The sequence below is a fragment of the Blennius ocellaris genome (genome assembly GCF_963422515.1).
Source record: "Blennius ocellaris genome assembly, contig: SCAFFOLD_84, whole genome shotgun sequence".
Classification (NCBI taxonomy): Eukaryota; Metazoa; Chordata; class Actinopteri; order Blenniiformes; family Blenniidae; genus Blennius; species Blennius ocellaris.
Window position 1 is genome coordinate 80,380 of NW_027661965.1, and position 27,731 is coordinate 108,110.

At 52.4% G+C, this 27,731-nt stretch overlaps 3 protein-coding genes across 3 annotated transcripts; 1 reads left to right on the forward strand and 2 right to left on the reverse strand.

Annotated features, from left to right (window-relative positions):
- Nucleotides 1-558: 558 nt before the first annotated feature.
- On the forward strand, nucleotides 559-7,871 carry tor4aa (torsin family 4, member Aa). Its single transcript, XM_080521957.1, is given in 4 exon segments — nucleotides 559-684; nucleotides 3,976-4,419; nucleotides 6,404-6,497; nucleotides 6,500-7,871. Coding segments are annotated over 3 exon segments (1,290 nt in total). The 5' UTR covers nucleotides 559-684; the 3' UTR covers nucleotides 7,252-7,871.
- A 705-nt stretch (nucleotides 7,872-8,576) lies between these two features.
- Nucleotides 8,577-18,720, reverse strand: LOC308148499 (non-selective voltage-gated ion channel VDAC2). Its single transcript, XM_080521964.1, is given in 10 exon segments — nucleotides 8,577-10,194; nucleotides 10,419-10,476; nucleotides 10,565-10,591; nucleotides 10,593-10,716; nucleotides 10,797-11,018; nucleotides 15,595-15,647; nucleotides 15,750-15,902; nucleotides 17,233-17,282; nucleotides 17,584-17,651; nucleotides 18,561-18,720. Coding segments are annotated over 9 exon segments (846 nt in total). The 5' UTR covers nucleotide 17,651; nucleotides 18,561-18,720; the 3' UTR covers nucleotides 8,577-10,102.
- A 589-nt stretch (nucleotides 18,721-19,309) lies between these two features.
- brap (BRCA1 associated protein) lies at nucleotides 19,310-27,512 on the reverse strand. Its single transcript, XM_080521962.1, is given in 14 exon segments — nucleotides 19,310-19,513; nucleotides 19,515-19,683; nucleotides 19,886-20,025; nucleotides 20,958-21,061; nucleotides 22,496-22,585; nucleotides 23,140-23,249; nucleotides 23,465-23,603; nucleotides 23,722-23,797; nucleotides 24,309-24,457; nucleotides 24,539-24,652; nucleotides 25,337-25,526; nucleotides 25,840-26,047; nucleotides 26,184-26,345; nucleotides 27,137-27,512. Coding segments are annotated over 14 exon segments (1,779 nt in total). The 5' UTR covers nucleotides 27,216-27,512; the 3' UTR covers nucleotides 19,310-19,464.
- Nucleotides 27,513-27,731: the final 219 nt, after the last annotated feature.

Consider the following 27,731-nt stretch of genomic DNA (forward strand, 5'->3'; position numbering starts at 1 on the left):
AACGTTAGTGAAAACGCCCAATAACGGCCCCTCATTACAATCAGGTGTGTTGAAACTGGGAGGAGCTAAACCTGCAGGACGTCGGCCCCCAGGACCCCCCAGGACTGACCCCCCTGGTCTAGACCTTTTCAGGGACCGGCTGGTTGGACAAACTGACTTCCTGTCCAAGTTATTTCCTTTAGAACCGGTTTGACATCAGTGTCCTTAAAACGACTGTGATGATGAAACACCTTGACCTTTGACCCCAGGTGTCCCTCAGAGCTCCGTCCCCGGACCAGGACAAGCCGTCTTCGGTCACAAATGTCTCTTCAGGTCAGTGGTTTTTGCAAAAGCCACGTCTCCATGGCAACAGATGCCGATCTCCTTTGATCTCCTCCGTCAGGAGCCTTTCATCCACTTTGTATGGGATCGTCAGAATTGTGTAATAATGAGAGAAAAGCTCCGTCACTTCCTGCAGGTGAACCAGGACTGGATCTGCTGCGGTGCAACGTAGCACCACCTCCCCGCCCCCCCTCCACCCCCCTCCACCCACCCCCTGGGGACACCATACACCACAGTCCGGAAAGAAGAAGAGGAAGAGGGGGCGGAGCCAGTCGATGGTCGACAGAGAGAGAAGACGAGTTTCCTCAGTGAACTATGGACGAGACCTGCAGCGCTTTTTAAAAGCTTTCAGCACTTTTCAAGGTAAGAACTTTAGTTTTCATCTGTTCTCCCTCTCTCTCTGTCTCTCTGTCTCCCTCCCTCTCTCTCTCTCTCTTTCTCTCTCTCTCCAGCCCTGCTCTATCGCTCTCCTGCACCATTCAGTCTTTACATTGTTGTTTTAGTCGCCTGTTGCAGGAACGTTTCCGGTTGTTGTTTTTAGACGATTGAAGGTTGAGCAGCATTCTGAGGGTTTAACTTGTTGAAAGACAAAAGAAAGGTAGAAGTGCTGAGGAGGAATAGAATGTGAGGAATGCAGCTTTGACTTTCAGGTCTGAACTTGTAGGAAGACATGAAAGAGACGATAAGACATGAAAGAGCAGATAAGAGGCTGTCAGGCCTTTTGTTTCTCCTCCGGACCTCCTGGGGATCCTTTACTGACCTAAGTGTCTCGGACCGGACCGAACCGGACCGGACTTGACTGGACCAGACTGGACCGGACTAGACCGGACTAGACCGGACAAGACTGGACTGGACTGGACTGGACTGGACTAGACAGGACTGGACTGGACCGGACTTCACTCGACCGGACTGGACTAGACAGGACTGGACCGGACTGGACTGGACTGGACTGGACTGGACTGGACTGGACTGGACCGGACTTGACAGGACTGGACTGGACCGGACCGGACTTGACAGGACTGGCCTGGACTGGACTGGACTGGACCGGACTGGACTGGACTAGACAGGACTGGACCGGACTGGACTGGACTGGACCGGACTGGACCGGACTTGACAGGACTGGACTGGACTTAACCGGACCGGACTGGACTGGACCGGACTTGACAGGACCAGACCGGACTGGACTGGACTGGACCGGACTGGACTGGACCAGACTGGACCGGACTGGACTGGACCGGACTGGACTGGACCGGACTGGACTGGACTAGACAGGACTGGACCGGACTGGACTGGACTGGACCGGACTGGACCGGACTTGACAGGACTGGACTGGACTTAACCGGACCGGACTGGACTGGACCGGACTTGACAGGACCAGACCGGACTGGACTGGACTGGACTGGACTGGACTGGACCAGACTGGACCGGACTGGACTGGACTGGACTGGACTGGACCGGACTGGACCGGACTGGAGAACTGAGAACAGCAGACACCCAGTGAGTTCAGGTTTTCAGTGGAAAGCAGCTAAAGCGTCGACTTGGCGCTCTGGACTTCACCTCCTCTTCACCTCCTCTTCCCCTCTTCACCTCCTCTTCCCCTCTTCTTCACCTCCTCTTCCCCTCCTCTTCACCTCCTCTTCCCCTCCTCTTCACCTCCTCTTCCCCTCCTCTTCACCTCCTCTTCACCTCCTCTTCCCCTCTTCACCTCCTCTTCCCCTCCTCTTCACCTCCTCTTCCCCTCCTCTTCACCTCCTCTTCCCCTCCTCTTCACCTCCTCTTCACCTCCTCTTCCCCTCTTCACCTCCTCTTCCCCTCCTCTTCACCTCCTCTTCCCCTCTTCACCTCCTCTTCCCCTCCTCTTCACCTCCTCTTCCCCTCCTCTTCACCTCCTCTTCCCCTCTTCTTCACCTCCTCTTCCACTCTTCACCTCCTCTTCACCTCCTCTTCACCTCCTCTTCCCCTCCTCTTCACCTCCTCTTCCCCTCTTCACCTCCTCTTCCCCTCCTCTTCACCTCCTCTTCACCTCCTCTTCCCCTCTTCACCTCCTCTTCCCCTCCTCTTCACCTCCTCTTCCCCTCCTCTTCACCTCCTCTTCCCCTCTTCTTCACCTCCTCTTCCACTCTTCACCTCCTCTTCACCTCCTCTTCACCTCCTCTTCCCCTCCTCTTCCCCTCCTCTTCACCTCCTCTTCACCTCCTCTTCCCCTCTTCTTCACCTCCTCTTCCCCTCCTCTTCACCTCCTCTTCACCTCCTCTTCACCTCCTCTTCCCCTCTTCTTCACCTCCTCTTCCCCTCCTCTTCACCTCCTCTTCACCTCCTCTTCCCCTCTTCTTCACCTCCTCTTCCCCTCCTCTTCACCTCCTCTTCACCTCCTCTTCCCCTCCTCTTCACCTCCTCTTCCCCTCCTCTTCACCTCCTCTGGGAGGAACTCAGTCACTTCCTGGTTTTCTGTGGCAAGAAAAGCCTCAAAGTTCCGTTCTGAGAAGAAGCAACATGCCGCCGTGAGGAAGTTCATTGGTTGTAAAGCCAAACGACACAAAAACACAATCATGAATAAAAATTAATCAAAAGAGAAAATGAAATGATGACGTGATAAAAAGACAAATTTACTGAAAAGTCCCACGAAACCAGAACAAAACGACTGAAACAGAAATGAGGAAACAATAAAAGATAAATGTGGATCATCAGTCAACAAAGTGACAGAAACGTTGATTTTAAACTGAATAAAAACAGTTTCAGCCTCAAATATTCAATCAGATAAACGAGTTCCAGATTATCTGACGTTAACGTGACTCGTCTGTTCTGCAGGAAGTAGAACAGCTGCACACACACACACACACACACACACACACACACACACACACACACACACACACACACACACACACACACACACACACACACACACACACATTCCACAGGCGGAAACTTCAGGCTTGAGCAGATGTTACAGCTGTGAGTGTAAACATCGACCCTGAACGGCCAAAACACTCGAATAAAAACATGAAATGACGGAAAAGAGACAAAAAAACATGAAAGACAAACAAAACGTCTGAACATTAACGTGAAAACAAACAAGAGCTTCATGAAAAGATAACAAATGACCAGAAATTCAGATGAAAACCAGGAGCTCAAAACTGATATTTCTCCTCCACCTTTTCCCAAAAAGTCTCACGGTGGGTGGAGCTTCCTGGAACACCAACCATTTCTAAAATACCAGGGTGGAGCAGTGCAGGAACCCCACCCCTGCTGCTCCACCCACTGCTTTCTATCTACTGCTCCACCCACTGCTCCACCCGCTGCTTTCTATCTACTGCTCCACCCCTGCTGTCTATCCACTGCTACACCCCCTGCCCCACCCACTGCTGTCTACCTACTGCTGCACCCGCTGCTTTCTATCTACTGCTCCACCCACTGCTCCACCCGCTGCTTTCTATCTACTGCTCCACCCCTGCTGTCTATCCACTGCTACACCCCCTGCTCCACCCACTGCTGTCTACCTACTGCTCCACCCGCTGCTTTCTATCTACTGCTCCACCCCTGCTGTCTATCCACTGCTACACCCCCTGCTCCACCCACCCACTGCTTTCTATCCACTGCTCCACCCGCTGCTCCACCCGTCTCCGAGGTTCTAAGGTGTCCAGATGTTTGCAGATGAGCGACCGGGACAGTAGCAGCGCCTCCTCGCAGACGGAGGGCGAGCTGGACGAGGAGGCGGAGGGCCAGGTGGAGGCGGAGGGGCCAGGGTGGAGTCAGGGCGCCCCCCTCCACCCCCCCCTCAGCCTCTCCAGCTTCTCCACCTCGCTGCGCGCCGTCATCCGCATCAAGCAGAAGTACCAGGCCCTGAAGCGGCGGCGCCAGGAGCTGGCCTCGGTGCTGGGGGGGGCGGGCTCCCAGGCGGGGGCCCCAATCCGCAGCAGCCCCAAGATCTTCACCTTCGACGGCGACCCGGCCCCCTCCGCCCCCCCGAGGAGGAAGAGGAAGAGGAGGAAGAGGGTGCTGTTCCCCAACAGGGGGCGCTGCAGGAGGCCGCCGAGGCCGGAGGGCAGCCGGGCGCAGTCCTGCCTCTACCTGCTGCTCGCCATCGTCTTCCTCCAGGTAAACCTTCAGCCTGGTGGACCTTCAGCCTGGTGGACCTTCAGCCTGGTGAACCTTCATCCTAGTGAACCTTCATCCTGGTGAACCTTCATCCTGGTGAACGTTCATCCTGGTGGACCTTCATCCTGGTGAACCTTCATCCTGGTGAACCTTCATCCTGGTGAACCTTCAGCTTAGTAAACCTTCAGCCTGGTGGACCTTCAGCCTGGCGGACCTTCATCCTGGTGAACGTTCAGCCTGGTGAACCTTCAGCCTGGTGGACCTTCATCCTGGTGGACCTTCATCCTGGTGAACCTTCATCCTGGTGAACGTTCAGCCTGGTGAACGTTCAGCCTGGTGGACCTTCATCCTGGTGAACCTTCATCCTGGTGAACCTTCAGCCTGGTGAACCTTCATCCTGGTGAACCTTCATCCTGGTGAACGTTCAGCCTGGTGAACCTTCATCCTAGTGAACCTTCATCCTGGTGAACGTTCAGCCTGGTGGACCTTCAGCCTGGTGGACCTTCATCCTAGTGAACCTTCATCCTGGTGAACGTTCAGCCTGGTGGACCTTCATCCTGGTGAACCTTCATCCTGGTGAACGTTCAGCCTGGTGAACCTTCAGCTTAGTAAACCTTCATCCTGGTGGACCTTCAGCCTGGTGGACCTTCATCCTGGTGAACGTTCAGCCTGGTGAACCTTCAGCTTAGTAAACCTTCATCCTGGTGAACCTTCATCCTAGTGAACCTTCATCCTGGTGGACCTTCATCCTAGTGAACCTTCATCCTGGTGAACCTTCATCCTAGTGAACCTTCATCCTGGTGGACCTTCATCCTGGTGAACCTTCATCCTGGTGAACCTTCATCCTGGTGAACCTTCAGCTTAGTAAACCTTCACCCTGGTGAACCTTCATCCTGGTGAACCTTCAGTTAGTAAACCTTCACCCTGGTGAACCTTCACCCTGGTGAACCTTCATCCTGGTGAACCTTCAGCTTAGTAAACCTTCATCCTGGTGAACCTTCATCCTGGTGAACCTTCAGTTAGTAAACCTTCACCCTGGTGAACCTTCATCCTGGTGAACCTTCAGTTAGTAAACCTTCACCCTGGTGAACCTTCATCCTGGTGAACCTTCAGCTTAGTAAACCTTCACCCTGGTGAACCTTCATCCTGGTGAACCTTCAGTTAGTAAACCTTCCCCCTGGTGAACCTTCCCCCTGGTGAACCTTCATCCTGGTGAACCTTCAGCCTGGTGGACCTTCATCCTGGTGAACCTTCAGCTTAGTAAACCTTCATCCTGGTGAACGTTCAGCCTGGTGAACCTTCAGCTTAGTAAACCTTCAGCCTGGTGGACCTTCATCCTGGTGAACCTTCAGCCTGGTGAACCTTCATCCTGGTGAACGTTCAGCCTGGTGAACCTTCAGCTTAGTAAACCTTCATCCTGGTGAACGTTCAGCCTGGTGGACCTTCAGCCTGGTGAACCTTCAGCTTAGTAAACCTTCACCCTGGTGAACCTTCATCCTGGTGAACCTTCAGCTTAGTAAACCTTCACCCTGGTGAACCTTCACCCTGGTGAACCTTCATCCTGGTGAACCTTCAGCTTAGTAAACCTTCACCCTGGTGAACCTTCATCCTGGTGAACCTTCATCCTGGTGAACCTTCAGCCTGGTGAACCTTCAGCTTAGTAAACCTTCACCCTGGTGAACCTTCATCCTGGTGAACCTTCAGCTTAGTAAACCTTCACCCTGGTGAACCTTCATCCTGGTGAACCTTCATCCTGGTGAACCTTCATCCTGGTGGACCTTCAGCCTGGTGAACCTTCAGCTTAGTAAACCTTCCCCCTGGTAAACCTTCACCCTGGTGAACCTTCATCCTGGTGAACCTTCAGCTTAGTAAACAATCTCTACAAAAGGGACCTGCCGTCGGCGACGTCCCTGAGAAAAACTCCTGGTTTGGACGATTCATCTATTTAAAGTTTCTATTTGATCTCTGCCGTGGCGTTCCTCAGGTCTACAACGCCATCGAGAACCTGGACGACCACGTTCTGCGCTACGACCTGGAGGGGCTGGAGCGCACGCTGCAGCGGGAGGTGTTCGGCCAGCAGGGGCGGTGGAGGTGCTGCTGTCCCAGCTGAGGGACTACCTGTCCACCTACGTCCACAACAAGCCGCTGGTGGTGTCGCTGCACGGCGCCGGCGGCGTGGGGAAGAGCCACCTGGGCCGCCTGCTGGCCGCGCACTTCCGCTCGGTGGTGGGCGACCCGCTGGTGCTGCAGTACTACGCCCTGCACCGCTGCCCCCTGGAGGCCGACGCCCCGCGCTGCGCCCGCGACCTCTCCGCCCTGGTCTCGGCGATGGCGGCGCGGGCCGAGGAGGAGGAGAAGATCCCGCTCTTCGTCTTCGACGAGGTGGAGCACATGCAGGCGGAGCTCCTGGACGCGCTGCGGCGGCTGGTGGTGTCGCGCCGCGCCAACGAGCACCTGAACGCCGTCTACCTGTTCCTCAGCAGCCTGGGCCACGCCCACATCACCAAGCACATGCTGCACAACTCCTCCAGCGCGGCGGCGGCGTCCGGACGCCACGGCGGCCTGGCGAAGGAGCTGGCGCCGCTGCTGCGCCACACGCTGGAGGAGCTGCACCCGCTGTGGAGGGAGGCGGCCATCTTGCCCCTGGGCCTCCTGGACAAAGGTCACGTGATGGAGTGCTTCCTGGACGAGATGACCCGGGAGGGCTTCTACCCCGACCACGCCCACATCCAGCGCCTGGCGGCGGAGATCGAGTACTACCCCGCGGCGGGGGGCCGCCGGTTCTCCCGCACGGGCTGCAAGCAGGTGGTGGCGAAGGTCAACCTGCTGTGAGGCGAGGAAACGGCCTGACGAGCCCGGAGCCGGCGTGGTGCGTTCACTGACCCCCGCCGGGGAGGAAACCTGACACCTGTGAGGAGCCGAGTCCTTAAAGGCTCAGCTCAAAGCTGGGGGGGGCGGAGCTTCGCTTTTTGCACGTCGAACCACCGAAGTTTAAACCTGCCCCTCCCCCTCCCCCTCCCCCTCCCCCCAGACGGAGATTCAAGCCAAGTGTCATAGAAAAGTACATCATGTAAACACAAAGTACAAAAGCCAACAAGGTCCCTGAACCTGGATCGCGGCTTCCGTACTGCTAATGCTAACATGCTAATTTAGCCCCTCTAGCAATAGCGTGGTTAGCTCCCTGAGCACACCGGGACAACAGAGTGGGTGGAGCGCCGCCATGAGGCAGGAAGAGGAACTGACAGCTTCACGTCCTGCATTACGAACCACAGCGCCAGCTGGTGGCCGGAGTGGAAACGACAAGGCTTTCATCTTTTCTGTAGCTCTTTGTGATGTAAGCGGGACGGTAAAGTGAACGCTAACGCGGAAAACAGTGTGAAGGACGCCGGCGCCGGACAGAAGAAGACGTGAGACAAAGTGTTTCTGCTACGTCACGTTTACTGCCGCGACTCACTTCCTGTTCTGGAGATTTCATTGATTCCAGAATAAAATCACTGAACCCGCCAACTTCCTGTGTTCAGTTTCTAGTTCACGTATTCTTCGTCTCAACGTGAAATAAAATCCAGAAATTAAGTTTTAAAAATGGACGTTATGAGTCTTCAAGATAGAAATCGAAATATGAAGCTTCACTGTTCATATCAGAATAAAGTCTCAGATTGTAGAGCATCTTCCTCCTCCAACACCACATTATAGAGCATCTTCCTCCTCCAACACCACATTATAGAGCATCTTCCTCCTCCAACACCACATTATAACCACATTATAGAGCATCTTCCTCCTCCAACATCAGATTATAGAGCATCTTCCTCCTCCAACACCACATTATAGAGCATATTCCTCCTCCAACACCACATTATAGAGCATCTTCCTCCTCTAACATCAGATTATAGAGCATCTTCCTCCTCTAACACCAGATCATAGAGCATCGTCCTCCTCTAACATCAGATTATAGAGCATCTTCCTCCTCTAACACCACATTATAGAGCATCTTCCTCCTCTAACATCAGATTATAGAGCATCTTCCTCCTCTAACATCAGATTATAGAGCATCTTCCTCCTCTAACATCAGATTATAGAGCATCTTCCTCCTCCAAATTATGTAACTTCACATTTCCAAACATATTTGATCCCAATTTGAAAAGAAAACAAACAAACTCTTTTGCTTTGTGTTGTTTATTACTAGAACTCCATGTTGACGTTTACACGATGAGGACGAGAACAAAAACAAGTCAACTGAGAGGAAAGTAAAAGTACCGGCGAAGAGACAGAGACAGACGATGGACAGCGTCTCACACGCTGACGTCCGGAGGTGAGGAGACAGAGCAACGTCCTGGTTTCCATGGTGACGGCGGGCAGATGGAAACCACGTGGTAGAAAATGCAAACTAACTACGCGAGCGACCGGAGGATTCCGCTGCGTGGGTCTCACCTGCCGGGACGAGACGGGGACGAGGACGGGGACGAGGACGGGACGGGGACGGGACGAGGACGAGGACGGGGACGGGACGAGGACGGGACGAGGACGGGACGGGGACGGGACGAGGACGGGGACGGGGACGAGGACGGGACGGGGACGGGACGAGGACGAGGACGGGGACGGGACGGGACGGGACGAGGACGGGACGGGGACGGGACGAGGACGGGGACGGGACGGGGACGGGACGAGGACGAGGACGGGGACGGGACGGGACGGGACGAGGACGGGACGGGGACGGGACGAGGACGGGGACGGGACGGGGACGGGGACGAGGACGGGACGGGGACTGGGACGGGACGGGACGGACGGGACGGGACGGGACGAGGGCGGGGACGGGGACGGGACGGGACGAGGACGAGGACGGGACAGGACGAGGACGGGACGAGGACATGACCGGGACGAGGACGGGGACGAGGACGAGGACGGGGACGAGGACGGGACGAGGACGGGACGAGGACGGGGACGGGGCAGGACGGGACGGGGACGAGGATGAGGACAGGGAGCTTTTCCTGTGAAAAGTGGGACGAGGAATCCTTCATGTCTTCAGTCCAACACAAAGTGTTGAAACGAGACGAAAACGACACAAAACAAACGGCACCTCTTCCGACCGACCAGCCAGAACATTAAGACCAACGAGGAATCAAGACAAACACCAGCTTGTTTTCCTCTAAACGTCCTTGAGACGTTTCCACTGTGGCTGATGTCCAACGTCCCCCAAAGGACGAAACCAGAGACGGATCTAAAGTTAAGTTCAGAAAATATTTCAAACCCAAAGTTAGAGATTCGTTTTCTGGAATCTGGAACAAACTAAACCCAGTTTGATGTGAAAAACCTGACGGTCTGAAACGTGAGACAACTGGTCTGAGACAGGACGTCCCAGACAGGACGTCTCACACAGGACGTCCCAGACAAGTTTGAACGCGACTCTGAAGATGGACACAAACGTCCACCTGGACGAACGCGAGGAACTTGCTGGTCCTAATGCTCTGGCTGATGGACGCCTCGAGCTCTGCGTCCTCGTCCTCAGTGTCTCCTGCGAGGCGGCGGCGCTCTACGACCACGACGGAATAAATAAGAGCCACTATTTAAAAACGAGGGATTCAAGGTTCAAGGCTCCTCCAGGTTTCACCCACAGGAATGCTTGTGTGACTGCAGGGGCGGGGCTTGTGAGGAGGGGGAGGGGCTACACGGTGGGGGAGGGGCCTCTTCACGCCTCCAGCTCGAAGCCCATCCCCACTTTGTGTCCGCCGGCGTTGAAGTTCTTCCCGTCGATGAGGGCGGACAGAGTGACCTTGATGCCTGCAGGACCAGACCCACGTCAACAACAACAACAACAACAACAACAACAACAACAACAACAACAACAGACCAGAGGTCTGGACTCGCGGCTCTGCAGGGTTCCTCCCTGTGTGATTGGTCAAATGCTGCAAGCTCCGCCCCTTCAGGTGAACCAGAGTTGATGACCTGATTCTAGTAGTGTGTGTGTGTGTGTGTGTGTGTGTGTGTGTGTGTGTTGTGTGTACCTGGCCGCAGACTCTGGGTGTATCCGACTCCGATCAGACTGGCGTTGTTCACTTTGGCCTGAAGGACAGAAACAAGAAGTGTCTGATGGGGGCGGGGCCAAGTGGGGTGGGGGCGGGGCCCAGTGGGGGGGGGGGGGGGGACTCACAGACAGAGAGACGTCCTTGTCCAGCCGGGTACTTGGCGGCGATGCCGAAGCGGGTGTTGTTGCTGCCGGCGGTCCAGGCCAGGGTCACCGCCGTCTCCAGATCCTCGTTCACCTTCTGGTAGATCGAGCCGCCGAACTCGGTGCCGTCGTTCCTGAGAGAAGACGTGATGTCACTTCCTCCGTCGCCCCCCCCCTCCCCTCCCCCCCTGGACGCCATGCTGGACACACTCACACGTTGGTGTGCAGCTGGAAGTCGCCCGCCTTGTATCCCAGGGCGAAGTTGTTCTGGGTGAGTTTGGACTTGGCCGAGTCGAAGGCCATCTGGTAGCCGGCCAGCCAGCCCTCGTAGCCCAGCACGGCGGCGGCGTGGACCACGGGACCCTCCAGGTCCACGTCGCAGCCCAGGTTCACGAAGTCCCGCTTGTAGCCCGTCTTCAGCTTCCCGCTCTTCTTCCTGACCACAGGGACCAGCTAGCATCACGGCTAACGTCCAACACGCTTTAAAACTTGTCCTCCTTCAAGGCATCGGGTCTGGAGAGACTCACTGGCCTCCAGACGTCTGTCCCCACATGGACAGACGTGAGGACGTCTGTCCCCACATGGACAGACATGAGGACGTCTGTCCATGTGGGGACAGACGTGAGGACGTCTGTGGTATTTTCACCTTCGACCACCAACTGAGTTGTTTTCCTTTGCACCTATTTGTTTATTGGTTTAAATGTATTTGACCAACTTTTCGCAAAAACTGTCCCCCGTCCTGCAAAAACCCCGTCCTGCAGGACGTCTTCAGGATGTCCTGCAAGACGTCTTCAGGACGACTCATCATCATCGCTAGAATCTGAGACGTCGACGACAAAACTGTTTCTGAATAAATCTTACAAGGTGTGAAAAACCGTCGACAAACTGGATCAGGGGGAGAAAGGAGATCAGCCTGTTGCCATGGAGACGCTCAGTTTCACTAACGGTACCAATTCTAGTGTATCTACAGTGTAGCTCTAGTTTATCTACCAGTGTAGCTCTAGTTTATCTACCAGTGTAGCTCTAGTTTATCTACCCAGTGTAGCTCTAGTTGATCTACCAGTGTAGCTCTAGTTTATCTACCAGTGTAGCTCTAGTGTATCTACCAGTGTAGCTCTAGTTTATCTACCCAGTGTAGCTCTAGTTTATCTACCCAGTGTAGCTCTAGTTTATCTACCTGTGTAGCTCTAGTTGATCTACCTGTGTAGCTCTAGTTGATCTACCAGTGTAGCTCTAGTTGATCTACCAGTGTAGCTCTAGTTGATCTACCAGTGTAGCTCTAGTTGATCTACCCAGTGTAGCTCTAGTTGATCTACCCAGTGTAGCTCTAGTTGATCTACCAGTGTAGCTCTAGTTGATCTACCAGTGTAGCTCTAGTTTATCTACAGTGTAGCTCTAGTTTATCTACCCAGTGTAGCTCTAGTTTATCTACCCAGTGTAGCTCTAGTTTATCTACCCAGTGTAGCTCTAGTTTATCTACCAGTGTAGCTCTAGTTTATCTACCCAGTGTAGCTCTAGTGTATCTACCAGTGTAGTTCTAGTTTATCTACCAGTGTAGCTCTAGTTTATCTACCCAGTGTAGCTCTAGTTTATCTACCAGTGTAGCTCTAGTTTATCTACCAGTGTAGCTCTAGTTTATCTACCCAGTGTAGCTCTAGTGTATCTACCAGTGTAGTTCTAGTGTATCTACCAGTGTAGTTCTAGTGTATCTACCCAGTGTAGCTCTAGTTTATCTACCAGTGTAGCTCTAGTTTATCTACCAGTGTAGCTCTAGTTTATCTACCAGTGTAGCTCTAGTTTATCTACCCAGTGTAGCTCTAGTTTATCTACCAGTGTAGCTCTAGTTTATCTACCCAGTGTAGCTCTAGTTTATCTACCAGTGTAGCTCTAGTGTATCTACCAGTGTAGCTCTAGTTTATCTACCAGTGTAGCTCTAGTTTATCTACCAGTGTAGCTCTAGTTTATCTACCAGTGTAGCTCTAGTTTATCTACCAGTGTAGCTCTAGTTTATCTACCCAGTGTAGCTCTAGTTTATCTACCCAGTGTAGCTCTAGTTTATCTACCCAGTGTAGCTCTAGTTTATCTACCCAGTGTAGCTCTAGTTTATCTACCCAGTGTAGCTCTAGTTTATCTACCCAGTGTAGCTCTAGTTTATCTACCAGTGTAGCTCTAGTTTATCTACCAGTGTAGCTCTAGTTTATCTACCAGTGTAGCTCTAGTTGATCTACCAGTGTAGCTCTAGTTGATCTACCAGTGTAGCTCTAGTTGATCTACCAGTGTAGCTCTAGTTGATCTACCAGTGTAGCTCTAGTTGATCTACCCAGTGTAGCTCTAGTTTATCTACCAGTGTAGCTCTAGTTTATCTACCAGTGTAGCTCTAGTTGATCTACCAGTGTAGCTCTAGTTGATCTACCAGTGTAGCTCTAGTTGATCTACCAGTGTAGCTCTAGTTGATCTACCCAGTGTAGCTCTAGTTTATCTACCCAGTGTAGCTCTAGTTTATCTACCAGTGTAGCTCTAGTTTATCTACCAGTGTAGCTCTAGTGATCTACCAGTGTAGCTCTAGTTTATCTACCAGTGTAGCTCTAGTTTATCTACCAGTGTAGCTCTAGTTTATCTACCAGTGTAGCTCTAGTTTATCTACCCAGTGTAGCTCTAGTTTATCTACCCAGTGTAGCTCTAGTTTATCTACCAGTGTAGCTCTAGTTTATCTACCAGTGTAGCTCTAGTGTATCTACCAGTGTAGCTCTAGTTTATCTACCAGTGTAGCTCTAGTTTATCTACCCAGTGTAGCTCTAGTTTATCTACCCAGTGTAGCTCTAGTGATCTACCAGTGTAGCTCTAGTTTATCTACCAGTGTAGCTCTAGTTTATCTACAGTGTAGCTCTAGTGATCTACCAGTGTAGCTCTAGTTTATCTACCCAGTGTAGCTCTAGTGATCTACCAGTGTAGCTCTAGTTTATCTACCCAGTGTAGCTCTAGTGATCTACCAGTGTAGCTCTAGTTTATCTACCAGTGTAGCTCTAGTGATCTACCAGTGTAGCTCTAGTTTATCTACCAGTGTAGCTCTAGTTTATCTACCAGTGTAGCTCTAGTTTATCTACCAGTGTAGCTCTAGTTTATCTACCAGTGTAGCTCTAGTGATCTACCAGTGTAGCTCTAGTTTATCTACAGTGTAGCTCTAGTGATCTACCAGTGTAGCTCTAGTTTATCTACCCAGTGTAGCTCTAGTGATCTACCAGTGTAGCTCTAGTTTATCTACAGTGTAGCTCTAGTTTATCTACCAGTGTAGCTCTAGTTTATCTACCAGTGTAGCTCTAGTTTATCTACCCAGTGTAGCTCTAGTTTATCTACCAGTGTAGCTCTAGTTTATCTACCCAGTGTAGCTCTAGTTTATCTACCAGTGTAGCTCTAGTTTATCTACCCAGTGTAGCTCTAGTGTATCTACCCAGTGTAGCTCTAGTTTATCTACCAGTGTAGCTCTAGTGATCTACCAGTGTAGCTCTAGTTTATCTACCAGTGTAGCTCTAGTTTATCTACCAGTGTAGCTCTAGTTTATCTACCCAGTGTAGCTCTAGTTTATCTACCAGTGTAGCTCTAGTTTATCTACCCAGTGTAGCTCTAGTTTATCTACCAGTGTAGCTCTAGTTTATCTACCCAGTGTAGCTCTAGTTTATCTACCAGTGTAGCTCTAGTTTATCTACCCAGTGTAGCTCTAGTGTATCTACCCAGTGTAGCTCTAGTTTATCTACCAGTGTAGCTCTAGTTTATCTACCAGTGTAGCTCTAGTTTATCTACCAGTGTAGCTCTAGTGATCTACCAGTGTAGCTCTAGTGTATCTACCCAGTGTAGCTCTAGTTTATCTACCAGTGTAGCTCTAGTTTATCTACCCAGTGTAGCTCTAGTTTATCTACCAGTGTAGCTCTAGTTTATCTACCCAGTGTAGCTCTAGTTTATCTACCAGTGTAGCTCTAGTTTATCTACCATACCAGTGTAGCTCTAGTTTATCTACCCAGTGTAGCTCTAGTTTATCTACCCAGTGTAGCTCTAGTTTATCTACCCAGTGTAGCTCTAGTTTATCTACCCAGTGTAGCTCTAGTTTATCTACCAGTGTAGCTCTAGTTTATTTACCCAGTGTAGCTCTAGTTTATCTACCAGTGTAGCTCTAGTGATCTACCAGTGTAGCTCTAGTGTATCTACCCAGTGTAGCTCTAGTTTATCTACCCAGTGTAGCTCTAGTGTATCTACCCAGTGTAGCTCTAGTTTATCTACCAGTGTAGCTCTAGTTTATCTACCAGTGTAGCTCTAGTTTATCTACCCAGTGTAGCTCTAGTTTATCTACCAGTGTAGCTCTAGTTTATCTACCCAGTGTAGCTCTAGTTTATCTACCAGTGTAGCTCTAGTTTATCTACCAGTGTAGCTCTAGTTTATCTACCCAGTGTAGCTCTAGTTTATCTACCAGTGTAGCTCTAGTTTATCTACCCAGTGTAGCTCTAGTTTATCTACCAGTGTAGCTCTAGTTTATCTACCCAGTGTAGCTCTAGTGTATCTACCCAGTGTAGCTCTAGTTTATCTACCAGTGTAGCTCTAGTGTATCTACCCAGTGTAGCTCTAGTTTATCTACCAGTGTAGCTCTAGTGATCTACCAGTGTAGCTCTAGTGTATCTACCAGTGTAGCTCTAGTTTATCTACCCAGTGTAGCTCTAGTTTATCTACCAGTGTAGCTCTAGTTTATCTACCCAGTGTAGCTCTAGTGTATCTACCCAGTGTAGCTCTAGTTTATCTACCAGTGTAGCTCTAGTGTATCTACCCAGTGTAGCTCTAGTTTATCTACCAGTGTAGCTCTAGTGATCTACCAGTGTAGCTCTAGTGTATCTACCCAGTGTAGCTCTAGTGTATCTACCCAGTGTAGCTCTAGTTGATCTACCAGTGTAGCTCTAGTTTATCTACCCAGTGTAGCTCTAGTTGATCTACCAGTGTAGCTCTAGCTTTGGACAGGCAGGACGTCTCACCCCGTGTTGGGGACGAAGGACGTGTCCACGGCCAGCTTCAGTCCCTGGGCGAGCTGCAGGGAGACAGACGGAGTGTTAGTCCAGAGCGAGGCCAGCAGGGGGCGGGGGGGTCGGGGGCGGGGGGGGGGCGGGGGAGGGGGGGGGGCGGGGCTTACCTGGTCCTCCACTGTGACCTCGGTAGCCAGCGTGTTGTCCGTGTTCCACTTCTGGGCGACGCTCAGGCCGAGGTCCTTCAGACGGTACTTGGTCTCCAGGCTGCCCGACGCCTTGCCTGAGTCCGTGTTGCTGGAGCCGGACGTGTTGAACTCCTGGAGACGGAGACGGAGACGGAGATGGGGGACGGAAACAGAGGGACGGAGACGGTCAGACATCCTCCACTACATCATGACCGCCACACGAGTTTCTATCTTGTTTCTTTTCTTCTCCGACATTTTCTACACCGACTTTCATCAACCGTTTTCCTTTTGTCGACTCGTCGAATCTTCAAAGTTTTCCTGGTTCTGCTGCTGGAGGCTCGGCTGGCAGAGCCGCCGTCTCCCAATCGGAAGGTTGCAGGTTCAACTCCCAGCTCCAACTGTCCACCTGCCACCGTGTCCTTGAGCAAGACACTGAGCCCCGGTGATCTGGACTATATTTTCTAAAAGCAGAACATGGCGTCTGACGGGTTGGCTGGTTCCCCCAGAGCCACGCTGAGGAGTTGAACCATCAACCTGTGGACTGGGGGAGGAACCCTGCTCTCCAACGGTCCTGCTCATCCCACAAAGCAGGAGAGAGAAACTGTCCCTCTGGCTACGTCCAAAACTGAACGACACTGAACCACAAACTGTCCAAACGAGACAAAGGGACAATAAGAACTAAAGAGTTGATGAAGATCAAAGGATGAAACTCGTGAGTCATGAAAGTGAAACGTCTCTAAACATCCAGAAAGAAAGTGAACATAAAAGACGAGGCAGTGTGTGGAGGCGCTGAGCTCAGCATAAACAACATAAATACACACATCGGGAAAATAAGTGACGAATGAACAAGTGATCACGAAAAGACAAAAAGATGAAAGGGTGATGGAGTAAAGGAAGTTGAAGACGCAGTGAAGGACAAAAGACAGAAAGGCGGGATGGAGAGACGAGTGACGGGCCGGCGCCGCTCTTACCATCTACGTTAGCGCGCAAGCGAGCGTCCGAGGCGGCGGGAGGCGGGGTTAGGAGGGAGGAGGAGAGGGGGATGAGAGGGAGGGAGAGAGAGATAGAGAGAGAGAGAGAGAGAGGCTGAGAAACAGCTGACGAAGTTCTGCAGGAAGTTGGGTTGAAGCCAAAACAAGTTTCTAAAAGTCCGAGCAGGAAGTTCGGGAGGAAAACGCAAAGTGGGAGGAGACGGACCAGGAGGACCAGCTACCGTATTACACAGACAACAATGCAACTCTTTTTTTTTTTTTTTTTTTTTGCTGAAGTTTTTCTGAGGTCGCACAGCGACCTCTACTGGTCCTACATGGTACTTCTGGTATGTGATTGGCTTCTTGATAAAAGATGCACAAGCAGCAAGAAAAACTCAAAAAAGGTGCAGAAACCGCTGCTCCACAACCTCCAGTCACTCTGTTCCTTCTAGTCCAGAGAATACGGTAAATGAAAGGAGATGAAAGCTCACCACGCCGCTCTGTGATTTGGTTTTCAGGTCCAGCTTCACGACGCCGAAGCCTGTCGGACACGAAGCAGTAGAAACGTTCGTCTAAGTTCTATTATAGAATTCATGACAGTTTTTACAATCGAGGCTACGACAAACAGAAAAATGACAAACGAGGCTCGTGAACCCGTAAAAATCCATCAATTATCCGTCGGGATGAAAGCGTGTGTACAAAGTAGGGGCTTATATTCCAGACATTACGGTAATACAAATGTTGAAAATAGACGTTCAGATAAACATGTTTTTCACGTACAAACTTGATTCCAGTGAACCCGGGGGGGTCGTTTGCCCCCCCGGGGGGTAACAACAACTCACCGTAGCCTTTACTGAAGATGTCCTTGGCGGACTTGCCCAGGTCGGCGTACGACGGAGGGACGGCCATCCTGTAGGGACAAACGTCTCCGTCGCTTTGATCACAACAACTGACGCTAAACTAACAAGGCGGGGCAGTTAACAAGGTGGGGCAGTTAACACGGTGGGGCAATTAACAAGGTGGGGCAGTTAACACGGTGGGGCAGTTAATACGGTGGGGCAATTAACAAGGAGGGGCAGTTAACAAGGTGGGGCAGTTAACAAGGAGGGGCAATTAACAAGGTGGGGCAGTTAATACGGTGGGGCAATTAACAAGGAGGGGCAGTTAACAAGGTGGGGCAGTTAACAAGGAGGGGCAATTAACAAGGTGGGGCAGTTAACACGGTGGGGCAATTAACAAGGAGGGGCAATTAACACGGTGGGGCAGTTAACAAGGAGGGGCAATTAACAAGGAGGGGCAGTTAACAAGGTGGGGCAATTAACACGGCGGGGCAGTTAACAAGGTGTTGCAATTAACAAGGTGGGGCAATTAACAAGGAGGGGCAGTTAACAAGGAGGGGCAATTAACAAGGTGGGGCAGTTAACAAGGAGGGGCAGTTAACAAGGAGGGGCAGTTAACAAGGTGGGGCAGTTAACAAGGTGGGGCAGTTAACAAGGAGGGGCAATTAACAAGGTGGGGCAGTTAACAAGGAGGGGCAGTTAACAAGGAGGGGCAGTTAACAAGGTGGGGCAGTTAACAAGGAGGGGCAATTAACAAGGTGGGGCAAAAGAAGGGGGCTGAAGTCAAAATACATGCAAGTGTGAAATGCCCCCCCCCCCCCCCCCCCGGAGCCCCCCAGCGGGGACAGAGGACCCACCGCCCGGCTGAGCATCGTTACATAAGCCGCTAGCCGGACGCAGCTAACCTTGGAGCGGCTGCGGGGATGAGAACCGCGGGGGGGGTCGGGCGGTCCGTCCCGGGGGGGGGCGAGGCTCCTTACCTGCGCAGCGGTGGAGCTGGTGTCTGGAGGGGGACGAGCGGAGCCGGAGGCCGAGGAGGAGAGTCCCTGAAGCGGCGCTGCGGAGGAGGAGGACCGGCGGAGCGCTAGCTTAGCGACGGGGACACGATGAAGGAGACCTGCCACGGCGCATGCGCGGTGGCGGCCGGGCGGCGAACAAAGAGTCGGTCAGAGCAAGATGGACCCCCCCCTCCCCTCCCCTCCCCCACGGAGTCGAGGCGTTTTCAAAAAGTTGTGTTTCTTGACTCGTCGTCACGGAAACGACGATATAACATAATATATTAACTGCATCATGAAGTTATATTTAATAAATTGACATATTTATACCAGTTTTATGATAAACATGGTCTGATTCTACTGAGGTTTTCTATCATAGAGCTATTTAAAGCAGAAGAGATCAGGTTTGTTATGGCGACTCTAAAACTCTCTGGACCAAATAGAGAGAAAACAAATATTTTAATTCTATAAGATCTTAAACAGAAAAGCTACAAAGAGTTTTGTGAATTTTACTGAACGACGTGAAACTTTTTAAATGAGTACAAAATATTTTTTAAATTAAAACAAAAACCCCAAAACACTTTATTCCAAGAATTAGAAGTTCTGTCGTCCGAATCTGGACTTTTCTTTTGGTATTTTATTGACATTTGACGTTTTTTCCTCTCAACATGAGACAAAAGAAAAACAAAGAGGAGAAGAAAGTGAAATGAGGTGTTGGACGTCGTCTCGTCTCTGATTGGAGGAAATTTCCTGTTGAAATAAATATAATAGAGCAGAAACAGAGTCTGTGGGGGGGTGGGGGGGGGGGGGGGGGGGTGAGGGGGGGGGGGCTGTGCAGGAGGAGGAGGAGTCTGTCCCTCAGTCTTTATCAAACCCCGCCTCCTCTCCTCTACTTCCTCTTCCTGCCGCGGCCCCTCCGGCCCCTGGCGGCGGCCGCCCCCCCCCGGGGCCCCCTCGGGGGGGGCGGCGGGGATGTTGATGTGGCCCTCCTGGATCTCGCTGCGGGCCTCGGGGGGCAGGTCCTGGATCTGCTGCTGCGTCTCCAGGTAGAACATCACGTCCCGCAGCTGCTCCTGCAGCTCGGCGATGGTGGAGTCCTTCAGCTCCGCTGCAGCGGCACAGACAGTCGCAGGCGTCAGGCGCTGAGCGCCGTCGTCATGGAAACCAAACAGCTTCACCGCTCACTGTACTCTCACTGTACTTCCTGGAACGTTCTACTGTCTCAACCTGGAGGAACGTTCTACCGTCACCACTGTCTCAACCCCGTCCCCCCCCCCCCCCCGCCCCCCCCCTGCCCCCCCCCCCCTCACCAGTCTCCTGGCGCCGGTGCTGCTCGTGGCTCAGCTGGGCCTGCAGCTGGTTCTGGTTGGTTCTGAGGCTCCGGTTCATCTCCTGTTCCTCCTGGAGCTCCTGGCTGAGCCGGAGAACCCTGGAGCCCAGCTGGCTGCACCTGCACCGCCACACACACACACACACACACACACACACACACACACACACACACACACACACACACACACACACACACACACACACACACACACACACACACACACACACACACACACACACACACACACACACACACACACACACACACACACACACACACACACACACACACACACACACACACACACACACACACACACACACACACACACACACACACACACACACACACACCAGTTACACTTCTGCAGCTCCACCTCTCAGTTCTACCACTGTAGGTCTATAAGTTGTAGGTCTATAGGTTGTAGGTCTATAGGTTGTAGGTCTATAGGTCTATAGGTTGTAGGTCTATAGGTTGTAGGTCTATAGGTTGTAGGTCTATAGGTTGTAGGTCTATAGGTCTATAGGTCTATAGGTTGTAGGTGTATAAGTTGTAGGTCTATATGTTGTAGGTCTATAGGTTGTAGGTCTATAGGTTGTAGGTCTATAGGTCTATAGGTTGTAGGTCTATAGGTGATAGGTCTATAGGTTGTAGGTGTATAAGTTGTAGGTCTATAGGTTGTAGGTCTATAGGTTGTAGGTCTATAGGTTGTAGGTCTATAGGTCTATATGTTGTAGGTCTATAGGTGATAGGTCTATAGGTTGTAGGTCTATAGGTTGTAGGTCTATAGGTTGTAGGTCTATAGGTTGTAGGTCTATCAGCTGGGACTCGTATCTATTTTCAGATTTCTATGGTTGCAGGTTCTTTGTGGGGACAGGCAGTGGACTGTGGGGACAGGCAGTGGACTGTGGGGAAAGACAGTGGACTGTGGGGACAGGCAGTGGACTGTGGGGAAAGACAGTGGACTGTGGGGACAGGCAGTGGACTGTGGGGAAAGACAGTGGACTGTGGGGACAGACAGCAGGACGTCCAGGACAGGGAGGACCTACTTCCTCTCCACACTCTGCTTGTCCTTGCTGACGTCCCCCAGGTGACGCTCCAGGTTGTCACAGCGTTCCAGTGTCTCCTTGAACTTTGTCTTCATGTTGTTGATCTGAAACATGAAGACAAGAGTCTCAGAGACAGAGAGAGACAGACAGAGAGACAGACGGATGGACAGACAGAGGGAGGGACAGACAGACAGACAGACAGACAGAGGGACAGACAGAGGGACAGACAGACAGAGGGACAGAGAGACAGAGGGACAGACAGAGGGACAGAGAGAGAGAGACAGAGAGGGACAGACAGACAGACAGAGGGACAGACAGAGAGAGACAGAGGGACAGAGAGGGACAGACAGAGAGAGGGACAGACAGACAGAGAGGGACAGACAGACAGAGGGACAGAGAGAGAGAGAGACAGACAGACAGAGGGACAGACAGACAGAGGGACAGACAGACAGAGGGACAGACAGAGGGACAGACAGAGGGACAGACAGACAGACAGAGGGACAGACAGACAGAGGGACAGGCAGACAGAGGGACAGACAGAGGGACAGACAGAGAGACAGAGAGAGAGAGACAGAGAGGGACAGACAGACAGACAGAGGGACAGACAGAGAGAGACAGAGGGACAGAGAGGGACAGACAGAGAGAGGGACAGACAGACAGAGGGACAGAGAGAGAGAGGGACAGACAGACAGAGGGACAGACAGACAGAGGGACAGACAGAGGGACAGACAGACAGAGGGACAGACAGAGGGACAGACAGACAGACAGAGGGACAGACAGACAGAGGGACAGACAGAGGGACAGACAGACAGAGGGACAGACAGACAGACAGAGGGACAGACAGAGGGACAGACAGAGAGAGACAGAGGGACAGAGAGGGACAGACAGAGAGAGGGACAGACAGACAGAGAGGGACAGACAGACAGAGGGACAGAGAGAGAGAGAGACAGACAGACAGAGGGACAGACAGACAGAGGGACAGACAGACAGAGGGACAGACAGAGGGACAGACAGACAGAGGGACAGACAGAGGGACAGACAGACAGACAGAGGGACAGACAGACAGAGGGACAGGCAGACAGAGGGACAGACAGAGGGACAGACAGAGAGACAGAGAGAGAGAGACAGAGAGGGACAGACAGACAGACAGAGGGACAGACAGAGAGAGACAGAGGGACAGAGAGGGACAGACAGAGAGAGGGACAGACAGACAGAGGGACAGAGAGAGAGAGGGACAGACAGACAGAGGGACAGACAGAGGGACAGACAGACAGAGGGACAGACAGAGGGACAGACAGACAGACAGAGGGACAGACAGACAGAGGGACAGGCAGACAGAGGGACAGACAGAGGGACAGACAGAGAGACAGACAGAGGGACAGACAGACAGAGGGACAGACAGAGAGAGAGAGAGAGAGAGAGAGAGAGAGGGACAGACAGACAGAGAGGGACAGACAGACAGAGGGACAGACAGAGGGACAGACAGAGAGAGAGAGAGACAGAGAGAGAGAGAGACAGACAGAGAGGGACAGACAGACCTCCTCAGCCGTCTCCTTCTCCAGATGAACGATCTTGTTCTCCCAGTAGATCCTCTGAGACTCCAGCTGGCTGGTCAACAGGTACGAGTACTGGACACACCGAGACTCACCGTCACCACCACAACAACAACAACAACCACCACCACCACAACAACACTACAACAACAACCGCCACAACAACAACCACCACCACCACCACAACAACAACCACCACAACAACCGCCACAACAACTGCCACAAATACAACCGCCACCACAACAACAACAACCACAACAACAACCACCACCACACCACCATCACACCACACCACACCACCTCCACCACACCTCCACCACCCCCACCACCACCACCACACCACCTCCACCACACCTCCACCACACCACCACCCCCACCACACCCCCACCACACCCCCACCACACCACCTCCACCACCACCCCCACCACCACCACCACCTCCACCACCACCACACCACCTCCACCACCACACCACCACACCACCTCCACCACCACCACCTCCACAACACCACCACACCACCACACCCCCACCACACCACCACCCCCACCACCACCACCACCCCCACCACCACCCCCACCACCACCACCACCACCACCTCCACCACCCCCACCACCACACCCCCACCACACCTCCAGCTGCAGAGAGTCGATCTTCTCGGCGTGGCAGGTGTCTCCTTCACACTCGTACTGGACCATCTTGCCGTCCGTCTTGCTGGCCACCAGGCGGTGGACGTAGTTGTCTGCCGGGACAGGATGGGAACCGGCAACCTTGAAACCCTCTCAGGTTAAACCAGACAACCTCTCGTCCAATCACAACGCCCCGTCCTCCCTGAATCACTTCTACTGCCATAGGTCTACTTCTTCTTCTTCAGACTGAACTTCTCATGAAGTCACTGGTCGTCATTAGACCCCCGTCACCCCGACGACCCAACCCCCCGGCGCGGCGCCACCTTACCTCCGGCGTAGTCCCAGACCCGGTGGTTGGTGAGCTGCATGGCGTAGGTGTGCTGCGTCTCCTCAAAGTGCTTGTAGGCGTGACGGCTGACGTAGCGACCACACCCAATGTGACCACAGATCAGACAGATCCACAGGTTCTGTAGGGGGACACACACCTGATGGAGGAGGTGGAGGAGGAGGAGGGGGAGGAGGAGCAGCAGGAGGAGGAGGAGGAGGAGCAGGAGGAGGAGGAGGAGGAGCAGGAGGAGCAGTTACCTCCTGCACGCCACACTCGAAGCACTTGTTCTCCTCCACTGGTTCGGGGGTTTGACAGTAGCGACAGACGGGGCAGCTGGAAGAACATCTGGATTTAGTCACTTCACTTCTCCTCCATGGAACATTTAATAACAGGTAGTAATACCAGCTGGTAATAACGTGGTAATAAGACTCACGAGGCGTCCTCCCAGCGCTGCAGACTGCTTTAACAGTACTAACATGGTAATAAGGTGGTAATAAGGTGGTAATAAGGTGGTAATAAGGTGGTAATAAGACTCACGAGGCGTCCTCCCAGCGCTGCAGACTGGTTTAACAGTACTAACATGGTACTAACATGGTACTAACGTGGTACTAAGGTGGTACTAAGGTGGTAATAAGGTGGTAATAAGGTGGTAATAAGGTGGTAATAAGGTGGTAATAAGGTGGTAATAAGGTGGTAATAAGACTCACGAGGCGTCCTCCCAGCGCTGCAGACTGGTTTAACAGTACTAACATGGTACTAAGGTGGTAATAAGGTGGTAATAAGGTGGTAATAAGGTGGTAATAAGGTGGTAATAAGGTGGTAATAAGGTGGTAATAAGACTCACGAGGCGTCCTCCCAGCGCTGCAGACACTGGCTGTGGAAGCTGTGGTTACACAGGGTGGTCAGGATCCCGTTCACCGACTCGTCCATGCGCTCCAGACACACGGTGCACTTAGGAAGCTCCGTCAGCTCCATCACCGGCAGGCTGGCGCCCTGCGGGCCACAGGAAGTGATGTCAGCAGGCGGCGGGGAGGCCCCGCCCCTAACCCCCCCCCGCCCCTCCCCCCCCCTCACCTCCTCGGACCTGATGACCTCGGCCCGCTCCACGTAGACCAGCTGGCAGACCGCCTCCTCGATGGAGTTGAACTGACGGCCGTTACACGTCGAGTAGAAACTGTCGGCCGCCGCCTGGAACCAACGCCTAGTCACCACGTGCTAACCAGTAACCAGTAACCAGGGACTGGCAACCAGTGACCAGGAGATAGACACCAGGGACTGGTAACCAGTAACCAGTAACCAGTAACCAGTAACCAGTAACCAGTAGCCAGTAACCAGGGACTGGCAACCAGTGACCAGTAACCAGTAACCAGTAACCAGTAACCAGCTCAACTCTACAAAATGTTTTTCTGGTTAAAATTCGATCATTTGTTTTAAATAAAGTAAAAAGAGACAGACGGAGACAGGTGGAGATAAAGACAGGCGGAGACAGAGAGACAGACAGAGAGAGACGGAGACAGATGGAGACAGACAGAGAGACAGACAGAGAGAGACGGAGACAGATGGAGACAGACAGAGAGACAGACGGAGACAGAGAGACAGACAGAGACAGAGAGGGAGACAGAGAGACAGACGGAGACAGAGAGACAGACAGAGAGAGACGGAGACAGATGGAGACAGATGGAGACAGACAGAGAGACAGACGGAGACAGAGAGACAGACAGAGAGAGACGGAGACAGATGGAGACAGATGGAGACAGACAGAGAGACAGACGGAGACAGAGAGACAGACAGAGAGACAGACGGAGACAGATAGACATACGGAGACAGAGAGACAGACAGAGACAGAGAGACAGCGTCCTGCAGCAGACGGACCTGGGAGCAGAACTGGATGAGGACCATGTACTGGTTGGGGGTGGAGTCCCGGATGATCTTCATGTGCTCCATCACCTCGTTGAACGGCGCCAGCAGCTTCATCAGGTCGTGGCTGGTCATGGTGGCGGGGACGGTGAGGATGCACACCATGGCGCTGCGCCGCGCGTCCTCCTTCAGGGACGTCATTTTGCTGCGGAGACAGGCGGGTCTCCGTCAGGACGCCGTCTCTGGGGGACAACGTCTCACGGGGGACAGCGTCTCACAGGGGACAGCGTCTCACAGGGGACAACGTCTCACAGGGGACAACGTCTCACAGGGGACAGCGTCTCGGCTCCTGGACCAGTTTGACTTTTACACCAACACATTTCACAAAACAATATCCGTTTCTATGGAAACGACAGGAAGTCTGGAAACGACGTGATGAGCCTGGTGGACCAGAGGAGACGATGAAGGTGAAGAAGACCCCCCCCCCCCCCCCCGTCCCCCCCTCCCCCCCCCCTCACTTGGTCTTGTAGAGGTGCATGATCCCGTGGACGATCTCCACAGACGGGTTCCCGCTGAAGAAGGAGATCTGGTCGGGCAGCTGTTTGGACGGAGACTCGGGGGCGGCGCCCGGAGCGTCTCCTCCGTCCTGAGGGGGCGGAGCCACCGCCTCCTGAGGGGGCGGAGCCTCGGCTCCCGTCTGCCGGAGCTCCTCGCCTCCACCTTTATCTGCAGGAGAGAGTCGGAGGCTTGAAGCTGGACCGGAGCCAGACTGAGTGGCACCCCCCGCCCCGTGCCCCCTGCCCCCCCGTCCGCCCCCCCACCCACCCCCGTCCCCCCCCCCGCCCCCCGCGGAGCCTCTTACCCGGGCCGGGCTCGAAGGTCTCGATCACCATGTCCCCCATGGCTCTGCTGCCCATGTGCTGGTGCAGCACCGCCGCCCGCTCCTCGGCCCCCCGCCCCCCCAGGGCGTGGCGGGCCAGACCCAGGGCCCGGTCCTGCAGCTCCTCCTCCGACAGGCCCTCCACTGCACACACACACACACACACACACACACACACACACACACACACACACACACACACACGTGTTTGTATTTACCATGTGGGTTGTTGTTATTATTAAATACATATATTCATTTGTAGTCGTTATATTTCTATATAAATACACAAACTAACAAAATTGACATAAAATTCAAGCAAACCTTAAAACTGATGCACAAATGAATAAGTTGTTTTATTACTTACTAATTTGATATTTCTTGTTTTTCGTGTTTTAATTAACAAAATGTAATTTTTTTTTAGTTAATATCAGAATTCTTTCAGCAGAATTTGATTTTTAATTTGTAAAAGTTTGACTTCTTCATAGAATTCCGACTCAACACTCAAGTTTTATTTGCTTTCTCATATTTTGGATTTTTCCAATAAAGAATTCTTAAAATCCTGAATTTTAAGTATGAATTTTGACTTCTGCTGCTCAGAATTCAGGATTTTGACTTTTTCCTCAGATTTCTGACTTCAAACATATAAAACTGACATCTTTTAATCACATCTTAACATTTTAAAAATTAAATGACAATCGTTTATATCAACTTGTTTGGGTTGTGACGTCATTAATAATAATATCATGAAAACCTTGAGACAGACTGTTTAATCTCAGCTCATACTAATCAACTCAACTCTTTCACTGTTAATCCGTCAGATTGTAGATTATCATCAGATTACTTATAAAACAAAGGGAGTTTGTTTACTAGTTAGCAGTTAGCCGCCGGGCTAACTTCTGACTTTGCGATGATGAAAACATGAAGAACAAACTCACCGGCGGAGTATTGAAAACCCCGAGGAGACGCAGACTGGGCGGCTAGTTCCAGGCGGATCACGACCAGAGACACACTCATGTGTTTTTAAACTAAATTACACTTTTTAAAGAGAGAAAAAAACTAAATCAGCTGACAGCTAACTGAGCTACCGCGGCTAACTAGCACGCCGGGCTAACAGACACGGGCAGCGGGACACGGGCAGCGGGACACCGGCAGCGGGACACGGGCCGCGGGACACCGGCAGCGGGACACGGGCCGCGGGACACCGCGGACTTCTGTGTACAATCACTGGACACAAATATCCACATATTAGCGTTTCTTCTTGTTTTCAGAGCAGCCAGCGCCAGAGGCGAGCCGTGTCGTCATGCTGCTTCTTCTTCTTCTTCTTCTGGCGACGGGAACGAGCGCCCCGCCGCCGCCGTCAGGACAGAAGGTGAACTGCAGGGCGACGCGCTTCGGCTGAGCTCAAACCCGCACGTCAGAGAAATATAGAAAATATCGCATGAAGGAAACTAAGTGCGTTTTAGAAGCAAATATTCTTCAATTGTTCTGAAACAACACTTAAATAATCTTCCTAAAGATTTGTGCTGTAAT